The following is a 23,664-nucleotide window of genomic DNA, read 5'->3' as shown; positions in this document are numbered from 1 at the left end:
GCTACAAGCTCTTTGTAGAATTGTACAGTAAGAAAGTTATTTCCCTTAACCAGGAAATTAACGTTCTTAGAATTGACAGACAGTTGACCCTGAGAGGTCAGCTAAATATCTACAGCGGATCTAAATATTTATAATAATTAATTATTCATATTTCCCCATGAGCTGATTCGCACCAATTTCTTCTTGGAACAACATTTCTACAGATGAAGTCCTATCATTTCAATAGTAATCCATCACTGGGTTTAAGTTGGTCACATAGATTTGTTTATTAAGAGCATACGCAGCAGTTTTGTCATCTACCATCTACCAATGCTTGCGTGTTTTAAAGTCAGGTGGATTCTGATTGGCTGTCAACATTTTTATCATTCATCAACTAAAAATAAGCATTCTGAAACACTGCAACAATATTGTTCCTCTGTGTAGTTATCATTATTAGTTGTGTTGTTGACTTGCATATCTCACAGAATTAGAACAATTATTAAAACTTTAGTTATAGTTATCATTATAGTTACCATTCTTGGTGTGAACGGCCTTTAGCCTATATGGAGGCAGTCTTAAGAGTCAAAAAGTATGAAAATCACTGTGAACATGAAAAATGTTCAGCAGTTTTCTCATGAAACAAATATCCAACAACACAAAATAAAAACTTTTTTTATCATGTTGTTGTGTAGGCTGCCAGGTCACATTCACCCTTGAGAGCACTTCCATGTATCCAAATGTTATTGATCCCATCTCAATTTTTTTTTATTTTAGGATAGTTCGCCTAAAAATAAATTGCAAACGTAAAATGTCATTTAAAGTTAAACAGGTTTTGGAATGACATGAGAGTGAGTAATCGGTGAGTAGTTATTTATGGGGGTGATCTATCCTCTTAAATCACTGTGCTACTTTTCTAAGACTTATCACAGCTGATGATGTCAGCTTGGCAAGGCATTTCAAAGGCAGATCATGTTATTACATTTTGATGAAAGATCACAAAGAAATTTTTTTTTCTTTGCAACCAATAACTTAATAAGCACAATAAGACCATTGTAAATAGCATCCACTTTGATGTTGACTTTAACCTGTTAACAAAGGGCTCATCGAATACTAGTTTTTTTGCTTCTACAGAGTTGCCCAGCCAAATTTGCATGTGTGAATAATAAAAGTATTACCCTCTACTAGCAGAACGCCATGTCTAGCTCCCAGGGCAGCCTGGAGCACCGGCCGGGAGAGCAGCACCCTCTCTGGTGTGGTGCTGTAAGAATATCCCCTCCAGGTGTGGAGAAGTCCCTTCTCTCCAAAACCGTCCTCCTCACCACAACTACAAACACAGTGATGAATACACTCTTAGAAAAGTCATGAGACAAAAAAAAATAAGCAATGTACAAATGCTGCATTGTTCAGCATTGCTGGCAGCCTGTCTTTGAACACACTCACCTTATCTGCTTCTCCATCCCTAAACGTTCCCCATATCACAGCTGTTGCGCTTGTCACTGTGGATGATCGTCCTGTGAGGGAACAGGTGATGCATGATTTCAGATTCTGAATGACAACAAAGGGTTCAACAATGACTCGTACGTTTAAGCTAATTTTCATGAGACAATACTTCATAGAACTAGTCATGAAGTGAGTGAGGTAATTCTGAGCATTTCTGTACCTAGGCTACATTTCTTTTTAGTTGTAAAATAAGAAAATGAAATGTTTTCGAGTCCAGAATTTGTGTCAAGCAAAGAGTCCTGACAAAGACTGACAGTGTAAACACACATGTACACACACTGATCAGGGCCAAAGGTGATGCAGAGCTGTGATGAAATCATCAGCTGAACTAATAAACAACAGATCTGGAATACTGTCTAATAAATTTCCAAAATGCATATTAACTCCTTTCCTGAGTTGTTAATTAAAATACAAGCTGTCAAGTAGGTTTCGTTGGTCATAAATAAATGACATGCATTTAAGCAAAAGGAAAACACATTAGGATTCACGTATCAGATACAATATTCTGATTGATTACATTAGCGATCTAATAATATGAAACTACACGTCTGATGAGATTAAAGCACATCAAATTTAGAATTACATCCACGTCGACAGGTGGGGATCATGTTAAATAACTGATGAATGAAAAATGCCACGGTAAAGTCTCTAGAAGACAGAAATATTTCGAATTTTCATTCTATTCTCTGCTTTAATATCACTCAAGCTAATAAATATGGTGCTTCGTTCATTCTTACCTCGATATGTCAGATTAAAGATCTCAGACAGACAGAAAGCGGATGACTCTTGGCCTAATATATCTTGTCAGCTTTTGAAACACCTGATCAGAAATGTAAAATAAGGCAGTGAGGACAGCTGACATGCAGCAGAGCGAAGCTCATAATGATTATGACGATGATAAATAATCGGATGTGTTGTTGTGGTGCTGTTGTGAGCGCTTCAACGGACGGAGAAGCAGGAGGGACAAACACGAAAGAGTATTTACGCTTTCGCTTTTTCTACTAGGGCTGGTAGAGATGAGTTGGTTGACAGAAATGTTGAGCTGGTAAGCTAAATATGTTCTAGTTTACTAGTCCATATAAACTGTAAATTGAATTGCAGATTAATGATAGTAACTTAAATGCTGCCCTTGCCGTTGTCGTGTCGATAGAGCAATTGTTGTCTATCTATGTAACGTTAGGCTCTTTTCTTAGCGAATGCAGTAAGCTAAATTACAAGTAAAATTATTAAAAATCAGCATTTCACCCTGTCAGGATTTATTCTGCGATCATGATTATTCTTCTAAATATCCTAACAGTTAATTAGGATTTATTATATAGGCTATATAACATAATTTTATAATTAAAGCATATACAGTAGTACGAATAATTTTTATGAGATTTGTTTTATATGCGAATATAGTCAAATGTATTCAACTAATACATTTCAACTTTAAAAAACAAACAAATTCAACTTTAAATATATCACTAGGCGACTATATAGGCTAGTTTACACTTTGCGACGATATAAACAATAAAGCAGTTGAGATTTTCTATATATAGTATATTTGTCTATTTGTTTTGGGTTACACTTTATTTTAAGGTGTCCTTGTTACAGTGTAATTATATAGGCTATTTAAATACTGAGTAATATTAATTAACTACATGTACTTACTATATGGTTAGGATTAGGGTTTGGCTTAAAGTTGCTTGCATGTAATTACGCATAATTAATTATTATTATAATAGTAAGTGCATGTAAAGTGTAACAAGGACACCTTAAAATAAAGTGTTACCTTGTTTTGCTATGGTTAAAATGTCCCATCAGTCAGAAACCCGATTTATTAATTAATTTATTCCTTTTTTTAGAGAGAGAGAGGAGTGGAATTTTAAGCTACCATTTGTTTTCACACATACTGAGACACACACACTTACATCCTCTGGGTGTTTTAGATGCACCAGGCTTTCAAAACAAACCAGCAATCCATTGCCTCTTTTTATTTTTCAGCCAATTGGATGGTGGTTTGCGGAAGAATTCTGATTGGCCTGCGACCACACAAGCGGCAGTGGCAGCTGCAGGAGGCAGGAGAGCAACAGAAAGAGAGAGAGTGGTACAGAGAGACAGGAGGCGAGCTCAGAGTAATCGTAGGAGGACAGAGAAGGGAACTTGTGTCAGTGTGGGTGCTGAAGCAGGAGAATGACATGCTGGATAAAGGGGCAGCGATGATGTCCAGTACCACATTCAAAATGTCCAGGTCACAGTGAGAGCCTCCTGTCATAAAAACACTAGTTCCATCAAGATCCATCAGAAGAAGCAGACAGCATGCAGAACCTCCGGCATGCAGCTTCTGAGGCTTTCCAGCGTCTCGGTAAGTGCATTTCAGCTGTATCTAAGAATATACAATCAGTATCAAAATCTGTCCTTAATAACGTGTGTTAATGTCCCATCACATGGGAAGTAGAAATAGTGCATAATTAAAGAGATAAAACAACAATCTTCTTCATCCCCAGCATCTCTCAAACTGTAAATAACTTGATTCATGTATGTACTCTGAGCTGCATATAATGGCTACATTTGCATTCTCATTTGTGCCTAAAATAGCATAATTAGTTCATTTCAAATAATATTCTTTGTATTTGCGCTAATTTGTATTTGTTGGATCAGCTTTATGTAATTGAAAAACATACACTGTTGCTTATAGTAAATTAAAAATGTAATTTATGTGAGAAGGTACTAGCCTACAAACCTTATAAACCTACCCTTCTCAAATCTGATGGTTTGATTGTCCTTGAAACAGCTTCTGATATCTATTTAAAGTTCTAAAGAGACCATACCTTCCTGGGAAAAAAAACTGTTTAAACCAGTCTAAGGTGGTCTGAGCTGGTTTAAGCTAGGTTATCTGGTCTCCCAGGCTGGCCAGTTGACAAAAGTCTGGTTGAAAACAGAGTTATTATAGTTAACTAAAACTAAAACTATTAAAACATTTTTTGGTAATTGAAATAAAGCTGAAATAAAATGCAATGTAAATATTGCATTTAAGCACATGTCATTGTCAATGTGCACTGGAAGACAAATAGCCCATGTATCCTTGTAGCAGAACATAGAGGATTCTGCTTGACCTGTGGATGCAAAACACAGCAATTATTATATCCCTGGTTTACTGCGTGGCGGAAGTGAGATTTTGTTGTGATGGAGGAGGGAAGGGCAGGTTCCTGTAGGTGAGAGGAAAACAGCTTGCAACAGCATCTGTGTCCATCTCTTGAGAGGCAGGAGGCCTGAGAGCGAAGAAAACTGTGTGTGTTATGTGTGAAAAAAGAAGGCACTAGTGAAAGTCATTGACTTTAAGTATATCGCACTAGTGGTAAATCTGTCACTGGCTATTTCTGGACATGTGGTTAAGCACATTTCCTCACCATCTATGAAAGTAGCCCATTACTGTCTTGTAAGCAGTCAACAAGGCTGCATTTTTCTTAGAACTGAATGCAAAAAAAATGCATTTGGTTGCTGTAATATATATATATATATATATATATAGTTATCTGATTATATTGGATATTTAATTGTTCATGCTAATTTATTACATTCACATTTAGATTATTTTTGGCATCATCTAATTCTAAGTTAATCTTTAAAAACACTTTTCTGCAAGTTTATTTGCATGTCTTAGTGTGAAATCAGTTTCCTTGTGATTATTTCCTTAATTCTGTGGGCCAGTTTCTTCTCTTGGTGTGTTTTTGTAATCTTCTTTTCTTTTTTAAATCTGAACTCATAATCATGGTCTGGTTTTAAGACCCCATGAAATGGCTTGATAAAGTCCTGTGTTGACATATTTCCTGTTGAAACAGGAAGTTGGGGTGGGTTATATCAAAAGGTTTGTCACTTTTTTAATATTTAATATTTTAAATGTATTATTTGCTTTGGCTAATCAGATGCAGGATGGTAATTCTCAATTTCTACATAGAGATCATTTTTGGACTGAAATTATTTGTATGTTCCTTTGCGAAAAAGGTTATCAATATTTTTGGTCTGTTTTCCCAGCAGAGAAAGCCTATGTTTTTAAATCCACATTTCTAAATACCCTAGCTTATGGATGGTCTCAAAGCTGACATACATTTATTGTGGTCTTTAACTTGACTCGTTTACCTGAGCTGATTTATCTGAGTTTCTTGGCCTTCATCCAACCAATCACTGCACTTGTCTGTTTTTGAGTGATGGGTGGCTGGCAACATACTAAACAGCACTTACTGCTGTACACACTGCTCACAGAATACTGATCAGAACGAGAGAGAGAGAGAAGGAGGGAAAACATGGAGAGTTGGCAACAGAATGCAGAACAGTAAGAAAGAATGTCAAGTGGTGATGAAGGAGGGAACGATCTTGATGGAATAAGGAAAGATACCCGTGCAGAGACAGAAAGAGTGGAGTGTAGAGATGGATGAGAGGATGAAAACAGAGAGCGGGAAGCCGTGATGCATCTAAGCATGAGTTATGAGCTCTCTTAGCCCTCCCTTATCCTGACTCATAAATATCTGTGCAGACAGACAGAGAGAAGGGAAAAAATGCTCAGGGGGAAGCAGAAACACACAGAGACAGCAGCGATCATTGGTCGACACACAAGGACAAACAAAAATATACTCTTCACCGTGTAACCTGTGTGATTGACATTTTATAATATGAGGCATACTTTTCAATAACATTTGTGCATAAGAAATGCATATACATTTCAACCAAAAATTTTAATTGCCTGAAAATGTACTCACCATCAGGCCGTCCAAGATGTAGATGAGTTTTTTCTTCATCAGAACAGGTTTCTAGTAACTTACCAATACATCACATGCTCACCAGTGGATCCTCTGCAGTGAATGGGTGCCGTCAGAATGAGAGTCCAAACAGCTGATTAATACATCACAATACTCCACAAGTAATCAACATGAAGTAAAAAGCTGTGTGTTCGTAATAAATCTATTATTTACACATTTAACTTCAAACCGTTAATAATATACCATTTATACCATAATGTTTTTATCAGCAGTCTGGACTCTCATTCTGACGCCACCCATTCACTGCAGAGATCCATTGGCGAGCAAGTGATGTAATGCTACATTTCTCTTTTCTGATGAACAAACAAATTACATTTTGAATGGCTTGAGGGTGAGTAAATGTTCATCAGATTTAATTTTTGGGTGAACTATTCCTTTAAGTAGTAGAAATAATGCTTCCCTTGGCATGTATTTCTAATAAATACAGTTTTGATTAGATGCTTGATGTGAAACGGACTCCATATAACCTCCTAGAATCATATAGCAGGTTTTGGTTAATGGTGACTGGTCACCTGGATGATGACCTTACTTCCCTGTCAAGGACGACACTAATCAGATGGCAGCAGAGCTCCTCAGAGTGACATCTGCAGCAGTGCCAAAAAGAGATTTTAGTAAATTAGATCTGGAACGATCCAACAGAGACATACAGTCTTCTGGGTCAACTTACAGGGCTTTGTAATTCAATCACCTAATGGGATATAGTTATATCAACATTAATGCAATCAACTATAGCGGGAGCCTTTAATGAAATCCTTTGTATATCACAATCATAATAACTACTTTGGTATTAGTCTTTCAGAAAACCGCAGCCATCTCTGCAGTGGAATTTATCATTCTAGTGTTAAAGAACAGTTCTTTTAAAGCACTTTCTTCTTAACAGAGAAGTTCTGTATAGTATTTGACATGGTAAAAGGTACTGGACAGTTTTAGGGCAGAACTGTCTTCCTGGAGTCGCACTGAGCCTTAAAACTCACGAAGATGGGCTTATTTTTTATATTCCCTGTATCTTTTGCCTAAACAGAGTTCATTTCATTGTGACTGACTGTCAGAATATATCTAATCACGCATTACATAGCAGATGCACTCCGCCTCTTAGAGACACTTTTCAAATATACATCACCGAAATGGACGTTTTAATAGCTGAGCACTGTTTTACAGAGCATCCATCAGCTGAACTGTGATTGTGGGGTCTTTCTCTTCCTCTCTTTGTCCGTTCCTCTCTCTCTGATCCCGTTTAGTGTTGTATTTGCTGCTAAAATTTAAATGAAGATGAAGGGTAAATCTCACACCCCCTGTACACAGCCACCTGCTCCTGTTCGCCTCTCCCGTCAGGAGCTTAAACACTGAGCGTGACTCACCTTGTACCTGCTGAATCAAACCACACACACACACACACACAGTTACATACTGAGAATTCTGGAGTATTATGTGTTCTTCAATCTTGGTCTATAAAGCTTTTTCATTTATTAAATAGAAAGTGTGTATTCAATATAATTACTATCATGATTATTGTATATTATATTTATATTGTACTTAATTTAAATATTTGGTATAGTCTTTAACTAACTACTTTGCGTTTTTACTTATTTATACTTTTTTTGAAAAATCCTACATGTAATTACATCTGTTATTAATATCTGTAATTACATCTATAATTATACTATTGACTTTGTATGATATATGACTTGATAAGCACACACACTCTCTCTCTCTCTCTCATCTGACATAATAGTAGTAGGATTGCTTTCATTTTTCACTGTATCCAAGTGCTTTTCCTATAAAAAGTTCTTATAAATATCATTATAAAACCATTACAAACACACCAAAAGCCGTTTATCACACATGAAGCGTATTGCAGTGAATACTATATTTTATTAATCCGTTGTATTAAATGAGAGTAATGCACGTAAATGTAGTCAATATGATTAAATATGTAATATTATTATAATTTGTATTTAATTTGTATTTAGGTTATGTTTTTTATGTATTTAATGCATACATTACATTTGGTTCATTTATGTATTTATTTATGTTATACTTATATGTTTTATTTAATTTAGATTATATGTAATCATATTTTATATAAATGATTTTAGCAAATGGCTGCAATATAACAAAGAGTGAAAAATTGAAGGGGGTCTGAATACTTTCCGTACCCACTGTATATAGGTATTATATGAAATGTTATAAAATATTATTTAAATTCATAAATGAAGTACAAATCATATGTAATTTATAATTATATTATAAGATTATAATATATCATTATTTTTAATACACTTACATGTACGAGAGAGAGAGAGAGAGAGAGAGAGAGAGAGTTTTTTTTTCAGCGTGTCAGGCCCTTTCCTTTGTAAAGTTGTTTAAATATCTTTATGAAACCATTACAAACAGTCAAACCATTTCTCACACATGAAGTGTACTGCAGCAAACCCTGTATATCTGGCCATTTCAAGTGTTGTGGTCCATCTAAACTGCTCTTTTATGTTTTACAGGGTTAAAACAAAGACATCTGGGCTATGAGGAGGTAAGGACATTTGACATGACATTGCACAACATATTATAAGCACAAACAAACATCCCTCCACCCACAGAGACAGGACAGATGACAGCTGGAGGCAGAAGAGAGAAATACAGCACTACCCCCTAATGGGGGTGAAAAAGAGAGAGAGAGAGATAGGAAAGGCAAAAGAACCAGTTGAGGAAAAAGTATGCAGCACTGCCCTCTACTGGGGGGAAAGAAAGAGAAGCTGTGTTTGGAATGGCATACTGTTCTTACTTGTTCCACAATGTATAGTATGCACACAAATTGAATATTTTCTTTAGGCACAGAATACACAGGTAACCCTCTAAAATATGCAGTATAAAACAGAGCCAATAGACCTATATCCAAACTGGTGCACAATAACAATTTTCATTTTGATGAACGTGACAACAATATGTTTTCTTACATATAATTTTGCAGTATACAGTAAATAGAGCACAGAATTCAGTAAATAGTAAGCTAGTATTTTCTTAGCGAGAGACAGCACAGCAGCGCACAACATTCGGTCCCCCTGTCAGTAATTGGTGTCTTATTCCAGGCTCAATCGAGCATGTCCCATCTGGACACAGAGTCCAGATAGCCAGAGACAATAAAGAATAGAGAAAACATCCATCAAGCTCTTTCTTTCTCTACAGTTACACTCCAGCAACCCCAGTAGCCTACAAGTAATGACCAGACTCACCAGACCATGTGAAAACAGACATGCAGACACACATCTATCTATCATATACAGTATATATATAAGACAAACAAATGCAATTGATCAAACAAATGCAGCCTTGTTGAACAAAACACTTATGTTCTCTTACTTACTAATCCAAAACATTTGAATGGCAGTTCATGTAATATAACTAAATAAGAATATGGGTGCAAAATAAGATTTTACCCACAGATTTTAGCCAGTCAAGAACAGCCCATCTTAGACAGAGATGAGCCATATTGTGTGAACAGAGTAATTCGCCAATTCACCTCAGTCTGATGAGAAACGTCTTTATTAAGTCTGAAAACTGCCATAATATTATGCCACAGTATTATGAATTCTCTCTCATTTACATTCTTTTATTCTCTCTTGTTCTCTTATTTCTCTCTCACAATCACCATTTCTCACTGTCCGTCCCATCGTGCTTTTCTCTCCTGCAGTTGAATGGATGCATTTGTTCCCCTTAGCAAATATAACATGGCTGTTTGTGTTTAGCTCTCATGGATGGGAGATGGAGTCATAAGACCAGGCCTGCAGACACACACACACACACACACACACACACACTTTCCCATGCAAGTCATATGAGTTATACGGCTTAATCAGAGAAAGTGAGAGTGAGTGAGTGAGAGAGGAGAAGATTTGGAGATGGAGGATTTCCTGTGGAGAATGCGGGTCTGGGCGTCTTTGAGCTTGAGGAGATGTTGTTGGTGTTGTGGAGATAAAAGAAATGAAGTCAGAAGGGAAGAAAAAGAGGAAATGTTTGAGATGAGAGTGGAAGAGATAACAGAAGAAATTAAAACGGAAGAAAAACCATCAAAAACTTGGAGTGTGTCCTCCCTCCCAGTCGCTGAGGTCAGATGGGTGTGCTTGTGTGTGTGTGTGTGTGTGTGTGAGAGAGAGAGAGTGTTTGACATCAAACAGCGCTATATGATGATGTCTTACAATAACAATGACATTTCTAGCGTTACAGAAGAATGTCTCATAAAAATGCCTCTAACTTTGCAATGTCATTGAGAAATAGGTCTGGTTTTGAATACTGTATCATGTAGTGTTAAAGGGTTAAACTTTTTTAGCATTTCTAACTATTTTAGTGTTCTTGTGTTGCTTCCAAGAAAATACTGAGAGTCGAATGTAATGTATTTGATGGAAGGGAAGCCGTTTTATTTCCAGATGATCTGAAGATATAATTGTCTGGTTACAGTACATTCTATACAACTCCGAAGTCCATTCTGAGAGTGTCAGCTGTCCCTGTGTGCGATGAAATCACTCAAATGAACAGAATTTAGGCAAGGAGACAGAAATAGGGAACATTAGAGCTAAAAGGACTTCTGTGTCAGGACATTCTGACATCATCTGCTGTACAACTTCGTGTGCTGTTGTTATCCTTACAAAAATATAACTATAGTTCCTGCCAAAATACCATTTCACTTAATTAAATTAAACAAAATGGCAGAGATTTTGAATGGTTTTTACACAGTTTGAAGGTGCTCTTACATTCATTTATCGTTTGATTGTAGAATCAATAACTGTAGGCCCTATCTTTCTTCCTTTCTTTTAATGTTAACACATAATTTGCTTTTATAGAAGCTACAGCACCACACAAAATTGAATGTTATGAGTTTGAAAGACTATGTGTACCACAAAAAAGATGCAAAAAAAGAAAAAGCAAGCAAGAAAAAGTCTCTCATGCTCAGCAAAGCTGCATTTATTTGTAATAACAGTAATATTGTGTAATATTATTACAATTAAAAAATATATATATTATTTCTGTATATTTTCATTTATTCCAGTGATTACCAAGGTGAATTTTCAGCAGCCAAATTACTCCAGTCTTCAGTGTCACATGATCCTTGAGAAATTATTATAATATGCTGAGTTGGTGATCAAGAAACATTTCTTATTGTTATTCAATTGAAAAAACATTTCTGCTGCTTAAATTTTTTGTGGAAAAAAATTTACTGACGAATAAAAAGTTAAAGTAACAGCATTTATTTTAAAGAGAAATCTTATGTAACGTTATAAATGTTTTACTTACTTTTGATCAGTTTTACTGCATGTCAATGCATTTAATTTCTTTAAACAGTAGTGAGTGTGTATGTGTGTGTGTGTGTGTGTGTGTGTGTGTGTGTGTGTATAAAGCACTTTAGGATTCAGAGCTTCAGAGCTGGTGTAAAACCCTGAAGCCACATATGCATGAAAATGAGGACACGGTTTACACTTGTACGCACACAGACGGGTGTGATGGATACAGTAGGATGGCTGTATCAGCAAAACAAGGTGTAATAACATCGCACACTGTATCTGATATAGATCAAACCATCCCGGTGTGTTTCTCTGTCTTTGTCTCTGCTCTCAGCTGGGTGAGCTGGACGGGGTGGAGAAACCACAGCCGCACTGGTTTCACACGCTGCAGGTGCGACGGCTCAGAGTTCAGAGGGGCCGCAGTAACAGCGATCCTATGGGAGGAAAGAGCTTCCAGCAAGAGTTCCAGTGGGTGAGGAACACACAGATACAACTCAGACACACAACAAGAGGTTCAATCATAGATGCACTGAGATAAACAAACAATGCACAGTCTTGAGGAATGTTACTTTTAACAGTAACAATTTGCAATACATGACTTACTATAAACTGTAAATTTGTCACATTGTTTTTTACATAAAGTAATGTTAACCCTATAAGCCTTATTGATAGTTTATACTTTTTTAGCAAATAAAAGGCCTTTTAGTATAATTTTAAAAATGTCCATCTTCAGGTGGGGTATTTACGTTTTTAAGATGAACATTTACTAGACTGAAGCAACTTGGGTTTACTTGTTAAAATGTATGTATTAAATATGATACAACAGATTTTGAGGGATGTTTACTTGTATATTTCTCAATCATCACTGTATTGCATTGCGTTATATGTTTTGCCCCCCACAATAAAAGCTACAGAGCTTTGATCATAAAATTGATAATTTAAATATCATCTTACCAAGACATATTATTGGGAGATATAGAGTGACAACTAATATTTATATGCATTTTTTGTAGTTTGTTATACTATTATAAAGATCTTATTGATTTACAATAACAAGCTATCAGAATTTCATCTTACTTTTTGGCCATAGCATCTGCACAAAATAGCATATTTTGGCTCAATTTGGAAGTATGAGCGCCTTATTCTAAAGATATCATACTGTAATATGAGCCATAAAAACCTGATCTATAAAATATATTCAAACTATATATATATTTGTCTGAATGTACAATAAAATGTTCCTTTAAAAATAGATTTTTCTGACTATTTTTATTTATTTTTTCAGGCTTTACAGGGTTAAATACTTTTGTGCTATATTTTCTCAGCTGTCTCACTTTGTAAGTGGAAGCACCATGTTTGGCTTGCAGATTTTTTTTTACTTTGGAATTGCTATTTTTTGCAATTTTTTAGAGTTTGCATAGAATGATAAAGGCTGCAACATGAAAAAGTGACTTTCCCAAATTTGTAATGTAGCAGAAGTGTATTTACTCACAAATCATAGAGTTTTTTGAAGCTAATTTATTGGTTTCATTGCTTTCAGTTAAAAATGTATGGCGGTTACACCAAAAAGGTCTATAATAGCTACCTGTCATTTGTTTCAATGGCAGTTGCTTGGCTGGCGAAATAACAGCGTGTGCATTTCATTCACAGAAAACTGGCCTGCAGTTTGGGAATGCAACATCTTATCTAAATCTTGAAAAACTTGGAGAGGGCACATATGCCACAGTGTACAAAGGAATTAGCAGGTTAGTAGTCATATGCCGATATTCATAGACACACTCAAAACAGTGTTATTCATAGAACTCACTTAGATATTGCCATGTTGGCAAGATGAACGTTTTATGGCAGTATTCAGTTAGCAAGCACATTATTCAGATACACCACCCTGTGACTTTTTTCTTCTGTATAATAGACAGCAAATGATTCTTTTCATTGCCTCCCTGTAGGCATTCCTTGAGTTCTTCTATGGCAGCTTGTTTTACATGGATTCATTTTATAAGGTCATCCTGCAACATATGGATAGCCGCCTGAGGCTTACACTGAGAGGCAGTTTGATGTTGCTGCACGACAACCAATGTTTTGTAATAAGAAACAGCTGTCTTAGGATAGAAAGCTTTACATTAAGTAAAATTTTTGCTTATTTATGTGATTAAAGGAAAAATGTTACCCCACTTAAACAAGTCTGCGATCTGCCGTAAAGCAAGAAGAAGAAGAAGACGCGTCACGCGCAGGCTATTGAGAACGCGCTCAGGACAGTTTGGACATTGTGGTGAATCAGAGGTAAAAAATTATATAAATACTGTTCAGTTTCTTTCACAGACCGATCGTTTCGTGTCTGTACACATCAATGTATTGTCACGAGCCACAGGGTTTAATTTGGTTTTGTTTGTGTATGTTTTTTTGACTCTCAAAGCCGTGATTCCCATTCACTTCCATTATAAGACTGACAGACTGCAACGGTTTGAGTTAAAAATCTTCGTTTGTGTTCTACTGAAGAAACAAAGTCACCTACATCTTGGATGCTCTGGGGGTAAGCAGATAAACCTCAAATTTTAATTTTTGGGTGAACTATCCCTTTAAATGATGTTGGAATACACAATTTTTGAATATCCACAGCGAGTGGATTTAGTTTCCATAAATGGCATCATAAATTTAACCACTACTAAACACCACCAGATGATTCAAATGATAAACAAGATGATAGACTTTCCAAGACCCATAAAATTGCAGATTTCTTTTTTGTGTTGCATTATTTCCTATTGAAACAGGAAGTAGGGTGGGACATATCAAAGTGCTTGCCCCTTAGTTTTAAATAGCCAATAGGCTTAATTTACAGGCATGAATTATGATTTGCTATGTGCTATTGCTAGTCCTAGGCAGGTGTTATTTGATCAAGGGGGCATTGTCTTCACATTTAAAAAAAAATAGAAGAGAAAGACTTTACATTTTAAAAGTGTATTTTCTACATGTTCAATTTGTCAGGAATAAACTAGCATATAAATAACCTTATAGTCAATAGTCAAAACTCCAAATTTGGTTGCATAATGTCTTTAAAAGGGAGAATTTGTGATGGTGTTTATTCTTCAGAAAGCAGAGGTCAGCTTAACTGTTTTCAGATGCATGTTTGCGGGTTATGCTGAGGTTTTTCTGTCTTTGTGACAGGATAAACGGTCATCTTGTGGCTTTAAAGGTGATTCACATGAAAACTGAGGAAGGAATTCCATTCACAGCTATTAGAGAAGGTACTGCAACAGCACAACACACACACACACACAGCCAAGAATCAAAGTGCTTATATATATGAAGTATATATTCAAGAAGTGTCCATCACATATAGATGTATGTCATTAAAATATGAATAGTGGAGTTGTGCATTAACAAATTGTTTTTACTTATGTTCATATTTTTATTTTTAGATGTTATATTTCTATGTTCTGACAAACTACTGTTCAAAAGTTTGGGGTCAGATTTTTTTTTATTTTAAAGAAATTAATACTTTTATTCAGCATGGACACATTTCATTTATAAAAAATAACAACAAAGACATTTATAATACAAAAGATTTCTATTTCAAATCAATTCTGCAATTTTGAACCTTGAAAAACCACTTTATTCAGTCTTGATAATATTACATAGTGTTTCTTGCGCACCATATCAGCATTAGAATAATTTCTGAAGAATCATGTGACATTGGAGACTAGAGTAATGGCTGCTGAAAAATAAATTGCATTTTAAAATATATTAAAATAGAAAACAGAAAATCAGAAATTGTAATAATATTTCACTATATTACTGTTTTTTAATGGAAAAATGAGCAAGGCTAGATGTGTGATTGTCCTGCACTTGCTGATGCTGTATGCCTGTTTTATTTGTGATTATTCCCAGCCTCCTTGTTAAAGGGCCTTAAACATGCCAACATCGTCTTGCTTCACGACATCATCCACACGCAAGAGTCTCTCACTTTTGTCTTTGAGTATGTGGTGAGTCTGATGCTGGCAATCACCTTCCAAGATTATTTTGTTTATTTTGTCTGTCTTTCAGTCAAATTTTACATCTCTTTCCCTCTCAGCAAACAGATTTGGCTCAATACATGATTCAGCATCCTGGCGGTCTTCACTCGTACAACATTAGGGTAAACAAACACATGACTGCGTAAAAAATACACAAGGTCAGAAATAATGAGCCGGCTTTCTCACGCTCAGTCTGTTTCTTCAGCTCTTTATGTTTCAGTTGCTGCGAGGATTGTCTTACATTCACAGCAGAAGAATTCTGCATCGAGACCTCAAACCTCAGAATTTGCTCATCAGTTATTTGGGGGAGCTCAAATTAGCCGATTTTGGTAGTTTCACTTATGCAAACACTAACATGCTTACTAATATGCTCTATCATGCATTCTAAACCATGGTGGGCCTCTTATTGCTTCAGGTCTGGCCCGATCTATGTCCATACCATGCCAAACATACTCAGCCGAGGTCGTGACTTTATGGTACCGCCCGCCAGATGTTCTCATGGGCTCCACTGATTACTCCACAGCCCTGGACATCTGGTGAGTCCTTGTACACATACACACACACGCAAACATATTAGTTCTTCTTAGAAAGATTCATAATAGTGAGAGCAACAGATGCAATTCTTTGAAAATCCCCCTTCAACTTAATGCTTTTTGCCAGTTTGCCAGTCTTGTCAGTTTAAGCATTCAAGTGATTTTAAACTTTTCAAGTGCAAGATGATGAGAAAGAGAAGTCAATTCGCATATTGTATATAGTTCAAAAATAGTTTGTAAATAGTTAAAAATAGTTTACAATCTGATGTGTGCATGTCCGTGCATTTGGTCTTAAAGTGACAGCCACTTAATATACCTACTGCTGTCTGTGTAATTAATGTTAATTAAAGAACAAAAGAAAAATGTATATGTTTATATGTATATATAAATACACACACATACATGTATATATTAAAGATTTATATTTAATATATATTTATGTTTATGTATAATATTAATCATATATACATTTATATATACTTTTAGATATTTCTTAAATTTTTGTTTATTTTACTTGTTTAGTGCTATTGCTAGTAATTTGTTGAAGACTGTTTACTCATCTTTATCTAACATTATTTATTATAAAACTAGGTTACATGGGTCAAACAAAATGAAAACAATAATAGACAATAGCAGTTTTTTTGTGTGAAATTTTTGAACCAAATTTGGAAAATCTGAATGAGTAGAAAAATCCTTAGTGTTCATCCTGTATTGTAATTTACTGGCACATGATAAACATTTACATATTTGTCTACAGAACTTTTGGATTTATATATTTTACCACTTAAGAAACAAAATTGATGTTCTTTGTGTTTAATTTTGAGAATCTATTGCATATTAAAATGGTATGTTGCAACTGAAATGAAAATCAACTATTACCCAACACTCAGTTTTGCCCCCCCCACCTGTCAGCTGCAGCCCTGGTCTGACAGATATGTATATATGTTGATGTTTAGGGGAGCTGGCTGCATTTTTATCGAGATGCTACAGGGGTCACCAGCGTTTCCTGGAGTAGCTGATGTCTTTGAGCAGCTGCTGAAGATTTGGGCTGTGAGTCTGTTTGTGAGAATGTACTAGAATTGTGTGAGATTTCTCTTCTATCCTCCTCTCCTCGTTATTTATCTCTCCTCTTCTTTCCTTCTGAGGTCCTCGGGGTCCCGACCGAGGAGAGCTGGCCAGGTGTCAGTGATCTGCCAAACTATAAACCAGGTGTGTGCAAAATCCTTCTTTCATCTGTCTCTGTACTGTAATCTCACAGATGTGTCCGCTATGAAAAGTGATTTCCTGCCTCAGCACAGATTTGTCTCAGTCATTAAACGCATGCATCTGTGTTAGTTACATAAAAATGTACTTAATGTGTGAACATCTAAATTAACTGGTTTTGTTTAAGTCAAAGGAATAATTGAATTTAAATTGAATAAACTTGACTAAATTATGTTATAGCAATTAAAGTAATTTTAGGGGGTTAGATCAAGAAGAAATATATTCTTAAAGGGTTAGTTCCCCTAAAAATGGAATTCTGTCATCATTTACTCTACAAAATATGTTTTGAATTATGATGTTATTCATTGATAAATCATAGCTCTCAAATCTCATTCACACATGCACGTATTTAGACTTGCCAAATGCAGATGCATCATGCAATTCATCAAAGCCATTCATTCTTGCATGCCTCATCTCATATGGTCTCTAAAGATTTTAAATATAGCCACAAATCATACAGGCAGTTTTTATGGTTCCTTTTAGGGCAGTGGTTCTCAAATATTTGGACCCCAAGACTTCTCAATGACAACAACAACATTCAAAGGCCCCATGACTTTTCCAGTTGTTCATGATTTACTGGATAAGGATTTTTAAAAATGTTTTTACCCAATTTCTATTTGATAGAAAAGGTTAGATCTTGAAACTAGAAAAATGCAAATTAATTATAAAAATGCCAATGGAGTTATAAGATTTTATTCCATTTTTAATTTGAAGGTCTAGAAATTACACTTTTAAAATAAGGCTACCTCATGTATTCAGGTTTTCCAAGACCCTGGTTAAAAGAGGGAAAAAAGTAATTGGGAATTAAGGTAAAGAATATCTTGATTTTTTCTGGTTTAGCATATTTTAATGCTTGTTTTATCTTATTTTAAATTATTTAAAAATAATCTTGGGCCTCCTTGAAGTTTGCTAAGGCCCCGTTTGAGAACCATAGTTTTGAGGAATAAAAACGATATCTTGGTACCATATTGGTAGATATGTTTTATTTATAGATATTGGATCTATAACAGACAATTTACTTGTGCATGCCCATGACCTCATTTTTTTATTTAGATTTTTTTATTTGCCACTAACGCTCACATAAAGTTAATCTTTAAAATTCACTTGTATAATTTAAAATGATGGGTTTTAGTTTTTTTATTTGTGGGGGGTGTGTTTTAATTATAATATATTTGGACAGAATGTATAGATTTGTAATATCAGCCATTTATATGTTATCAACTATAACATATACAATACAAGAACCAGAGTTTTGAGGAATAAAAACTATATCTTGGTATTGGTAGATATGTTTTATTTATAGATATTGAATTTACTTGTGCATGGCCATTTCCAAGCGCAATTCATTTAAAAAAATGTTTTATTTAATTTTATTGTTTTTAGATTGTATTTGCCACTAATGCTGACATAAGGTTAACCCTTAAAATTCACTTGTATCATTTAAAATTATGTTTATTTTTTTGTTTGTTTTTTTTGGTGTTTTAATTATAATATATTTGGACAGAATGTATAGACTTTTGATATCGGCCATTTATATGTTATCAGCTATAACATATACAATGCAATAATATGCTATTCACCTATATTATAATTTTTTTTATCACAACAGTTAAAAAGACTTCCATTAATTAATTGAATGTGCAAGACTTACAGTGTCAGGTGAATCCAATTATTTTAGCTGTACAAAAACCGTTCTTTATGCTGTCTGATGTTGCAAACTGGTATTTGTTATCATATAATTTAATTTATTATTGTAATATACTGCACTTTGTTATTTGTCAAGTTATTTACCTATAGGAGCTAATACTGTAAATCATAAGTCTCACACATTCCCATGAAAATTGCTTACGTTTGTGTTGTAAGTTAAGGCATATTATGCTCCAAAATATCATGTTTCTTCCATGTAAATTTTTATAGTCATAAGTAAATAATGACAGAATTGTAATTTTGTTAGTGAACTTTTCCTGCACATGCTGATTTTTTACAGTTTTGCAGATTTATCTGTTATTTTTAAACATCCAGTAAATACGCATGTACCCATAAATGTAGAATTAGCACGACACATAGACACTGTCATCTGTATGCACTGCGTGTGTGCTTGGCAATGTGTGGGTGTAAACTTGTTGCCAAGGGCCTGTCGTTTTAATAACATGCAGTCATACAAACAGAAAATGGCTAGAGCAAATTCACAGAGTTGTGCTGAAGCTGTGTTTCCAGTATAAATCATTTTGTGTGTATAGGTGTTCTGTTAGCGGTTGTGTTGGCCATGAGTTGACTTGACACCTTTGAGTCAGACACAAACACACACCTTCACACACTCATGCAGGAAGGGGGTTGATGTCTTTCCATTGCAGTCCTGGAAATAAAGTGCAGACTCATTACACAGGTGCACAAATGAGCAATGTGAGGTGGCTTTGGGAAATATGCCTCGTTTAGAGTGTGTGGGCACTGATGGAGATGGTGTGTGTGTGGTAGGTAAACTGCTGGCAGGCCTTGCCTGCTGTGTTTCTCCATGAATCTGGGTTTACCCAAGCCCCAGGCTGCTCTGTATGTGTGTGTACTGTGTGTTGGAGAGAAGCTACCTGAACCCGCTGTGGTCTCTCAGGTATATCCAGGTGTGCTGAAGCGTAAGTGTGGCCTCAGGTCTCAGCCAAGAATGACCGGGTGGCCCGTAACCACAGACACTGACAGAAGGACACTCATAATAAAGCTTCTTCAAACCATCTTTATAGCATTTTTACTATTATAGGGTTCTTTATAGTGGTTAGAAATTTTCTTTGGATGTTACAAAAATTTGTAGTTTACCCAAAAATGGAAATTCTATCTCACTGTCTCAAACAAAAAAGCAGTTATTATAGTATTATTTATATACAATTATATAGGGGTGGGTAATATGACATTTTACCACATGAGTAATTTTATGATATATACCACAATACTGTTGTTTTTGTTTTTTATACTAAATTTATTAAAAATAAGAACAAAGATGCAAATTATAAACAATAGGACAAAGACAATATAAGAAACACTTTATATCATGTGTGACCCTAAAACGCATCGATTCGCTACAGAAGGCCTTTGTTCACCCCCCGGAACTGTGTGAGACACATTTTTTTATGGATAGGCGCATTTTAATTAAGTGCTTTTGGACTGATGCATGCAACACCCGCTGAGTGCCATGAAACAGCTTGAAAGATCAAAGACAATTTTTAATATAACTCCGACTGGATTCGTCTGAAAGAAGAAAGTCATATACACCTAGGATGACTTGAGGGTGAGTAATTTATGGGCTAATTTTCATTTTTGGGTGACCTAACCCTTTAAGTCGCTGGGATACATTTGTAGCCATAGCCAACAATACATTGTATGGGTCAAAATTATAGATTTTTTTTTATGCCAAAAATCATTAGGATATTAAGTAAAGATCATGTTCCATGAAGATATTTTGTAAATTTTCTACCGTAAATATATCAAAGCTTGATTTTGGTATTGTCCTGTCCTAACAAACTATACATCAATGGAAAGCGTATTTATTAAATCTCAATTTAAAAAAATTGACTCTTATGAATGGTTTTGTGGTCCAGGGTCACATATATCATCACCACGATATATATAGTGATATTATTACTATACTAGTATTTATTAACATTTTTAGCTTTTATTTGTTATATTTTAATTTTTTCATTTAAATGTTGTCATTGTATTAGTTATATATATATATATATATATATATATAATTATATAAGTGTGTAGCTGTAATTATTTTATTTTAGTTTTAGTAACTTTGTCAGTTACTTGCCTATATACGTATATATACGCACGTGTGTGTGTAGCTTTAATATTTTTATTTTAGTTTTAGTAATTTTAGTACTTCAACTTATTTTATTTCAGTTAGTTGCCAAGGCAACATTTTATTATTTTATTATATTTTATTTCAATTAACTAAATTTGACTATTTTTACGGTTTAGTTAATAATAACAACACTGTACAAAAGCAATTCATCAGAATGTTCATGCTGCTGTTTTCCATGTATCAAAAGCATACATTGACCATGGGCCGTCATCTCCAAAAAATTACAAAAACACTTTAAAAGTGACCTTTACAGCCCTTAAAATGTAAGAGAGCAGCGTGAACATTCTGCCAAATATCTCTTTTTGTGCTCCACAGAAGATACAAGTTTGGAGCAAAACAAGTGATAGTAAATGATAAAGGCTTTCACTTTCAGAGCTGGATGTTCTGGTGGTCTGTTAAAAGAGGTCTCTTTGTGTTCCTGTAGAGTGGTTCCTGCCCTGCAAGGCCCAGCAATTTCGAGATGTCTGGAAAAGGTAAGACCAGTTCATGCGTGCATGCTCGTGTGCATATGTGTGTGCGTTTTGGCTCCGAGTGGGAACAGAAGGGTTTTTGTATAGCGGTCTTCATCTCCCTTCCTCCACCCCCACCTCTAATGGATGTCTGACCCATAGCTCTCTGTATATGTGTGTGTACATTGGCTTAGACTCGCTCAGTTACCCTATAAGACGGAGGATCTGGCCCAGCAGATGCTGATGATGAATCCAAAGGACAGGATTTCAGCCCAGGATGCATTGCTACACCCATATTTCAACACTCTTCCACCTCCGTTAATGCATCTAAGGGACAGTAAGTGCTGGAGAATTTCACTATATGAGTGGAATGCACGCAATTCCAGCTTCAAAGGTTAATCCGGTCCCGTTACAGACAAGATCAAAGTTAAACCCCTCTTAGTCACTGTCAAAACTGGCAACCTTTTCAACGCCAACTCAAGATGAAAAGAGATTATGCAATCTTAGAAATGTCTTTTTCCTCCTGTCTCGTTTCTCATTCTCTAACCTTCTCTCTTTCTCCGTCAGCTGTGTCCATCTTTAAGGTGCCGGGTGTGAGGTTAGAGGCGGAAACGAGGGATATCTTCAGCCCCAGCAGATGAATGAAATCGCCTCTTGCTCCGCTGGCCAAGTGCTGGTGAAAGTCTCGCCTTTGTAAATAGTTGGTGTGCTTGTAAAACCAAAACCTCACCAGCATGAGTAAACGTGACCCTGTTGCAGCATGACGGTCAGTTTGTATGTTGTTTATTCAGATCTTAATCAGCTTAATTCAATATATTTCTGAAAGAATATCAGATTCTCTTTCATAAGATTCGTGTTTTTACAATTTGGACCAGTATTACCTAAAAAAAAGTTGTATGGTTGATCATGACGATCCAAGTCAAAGCTGATTTCACCACTGTGTTTTCATTCTATATTTTGAGATCCATATCCAGCTTATTTTTTAACATAGGAGTGGGTGCATCCATTTGTGAATGTGTGATGCTTCCAGTGTCATTTTAGCTGTACAAAAATAGTCCTTTATGCTGCTTGATGTTGCAAACTGGTATTTTGTGCGTTTTGGCTCCGAGTGGGAACAGAAGGGTTTTTGTATAGCGGTCTTCATCTCCCTTCCTCCACCCCCACCTCTAATGGATGTCTGACCCATAGCTCTCTGTATATGTGTGTGTACATTGGCTTAGACTCGCTCAGTTACCCTATAAGACGGAGGATCTGGCCCAGCAGATGCTGATGATGAATCCAAAGGACAGGATTTCAGCCCAGGATGCATTGCTACACCCATATTTCAACACTCTTCCACCTCCGTTAATGCATCTAAGGGACAGTAAGTGCTGGAGAATTTCACTATATGAGTGGAATGCACGCAATTCCAGCTTCAAAGGTTAATCCGGTCCCGTTACAGACAAGATCAAAGTTAAACCCCTCTTAGTCACTGTCAAAACTGGCAACCTTTTCAACGCCAACTCAAGATGAAAAGAGATTATGCAATCTTAGAAATGTCTTTTTCCTCCTGTCTCGTTTCTCATTCTCTAACCTTCTCTCTTTCTCCGTCAGCTGTGTCCATCTTTAAGGTGCCGGGTGTGAGGTTAGAGGCGGAAACGAGGGATATCTTCAGCCCCAGCAGATGAATGAAATCGCCTCTTGCTCCGCTGGCCAAGTGCTGGTGAAAGTCTCGCCTTTGTAAATAGTTGGTGTGCTTGTAAAACCAAAACCTCACCAGCATGAGTAAACGTGACCCTGTTGCAGCATGACGGTCAGTTTGTATGTTGTTTATTCAGATCTTAATCAGCTTAATTCAATATATTTCTGAAAGAATATCAGATTCTCTTTCATAAGATTCGTGTTTTTACAATTTGGACCAGTATTACCTAAAAAAAAGTTGTATGGTTGATCATGACGATCCAAGTCAAAGCTGATTTCACCACTGTGTTTTCATTCTATATTTTGAGATCCATATCCAGCTTATTTT

The 23,664-nt window shown here is 35.7% G+C and overlaps 2 protein-coding genes across 3 annotated transcripts in view; one reads left to right on the top strand and one right to left on the bottom strand.

Annotated features, from left to right (window-relative positions):
- Positions 1–2,414, bottom strand: part of LOC107677573 (alsin-like) — a 32,579-nt gene extending 30,165 nt beyond the window's left edge. The window contains exons 1-3 of the mRNA XM_016472507.1: positions 2,217–2,414; positions 1,420–1,490; positions 1,155–1,303 (exon numbers count right to left, since the gene is read on the bottom strand). Of these exons, the coding sequence (XP_016327993.1) occupies positions 1,155–1,303; positions 1,420–1,436 (166 nt within the window). The 5' untranslated portion in view covers positions 1,437–1,490; positions 2,217–2,414. The remainder of the gene's footprint in view (positions 1–1,154; positions 1,304–1,419; positions 1,491–2,216) is intronic.
- Positions 2,415–3,614: 1,200 nt separating this feature from the next.
- On the top strand, positions 3,615–22,738 carry LOC107677597 (cyclin-dependent kinase 15). Of its 2 annotated transcripts, XM_016472543.1 has the most exons (14): positions 3,615–3,826; positions 8,774–8,805; positions 11,883–12,020; positions 13,199–13,293; positions 14,711–14,790; positions 15,434–15,528; positions 15,618–15,680; positions 15,764–15,887; positions 15,974–16,094; positions 17,048–17,141; positions 17,237–17,300; positions 21,632–21,680; positions 21,851–21,993; positions 22,224–22,738. In XM_016472543.1, the coding sequence occupies exons 1-14, from the start codon at positions 3,781–3,783 to the stop codon at positions 22,295–22,297; spliced, it is 1,218 nt and encodes a 405-aa protein (XP_016328029.1). In that variant the 5' UTR covers positions 3,615–3,780; the 3' UTR covers positions 22,298–22,738. The 2 variants fall into 2 exon arrangements, with proteins under 2 accessions (XP_016328029.1, XP_016328028.1); XM_016472542.1 differs by lacking the exons at positions 3,615–3,826; positions 8,774–8,805 and adding an exon at positions 9,902–10,378.
- The last annotated feature ends 926 nt before the right edge of the window (positions 22,739–23,664 follow it).

This window comes from Sinocyclocheilus anshuiensis, unplaced genomic scaffold, assembly GCF_001515605.1.
Source record: "Sinocyclocheilus anshuiensis isolate Anshui unplaced genomic scaffold, SAMN03320099.WGS_v1.1 scaffold472, whole genome shotgun sequence".
In the NCBI taxonomy this organism is placed as follows: domain Eukaryota; kingdom Metazoa; phylum Chordata; class Actinopteri; order Cypriniformes; family Cyprinidae; genus Sinocyclocheilus; species Sinocyclocheilus anshuiensis.
Note: the sequence above shows the minus strand (reverse complement) of the source record. Positions and strands in the feature narration are given on the sequence as shown.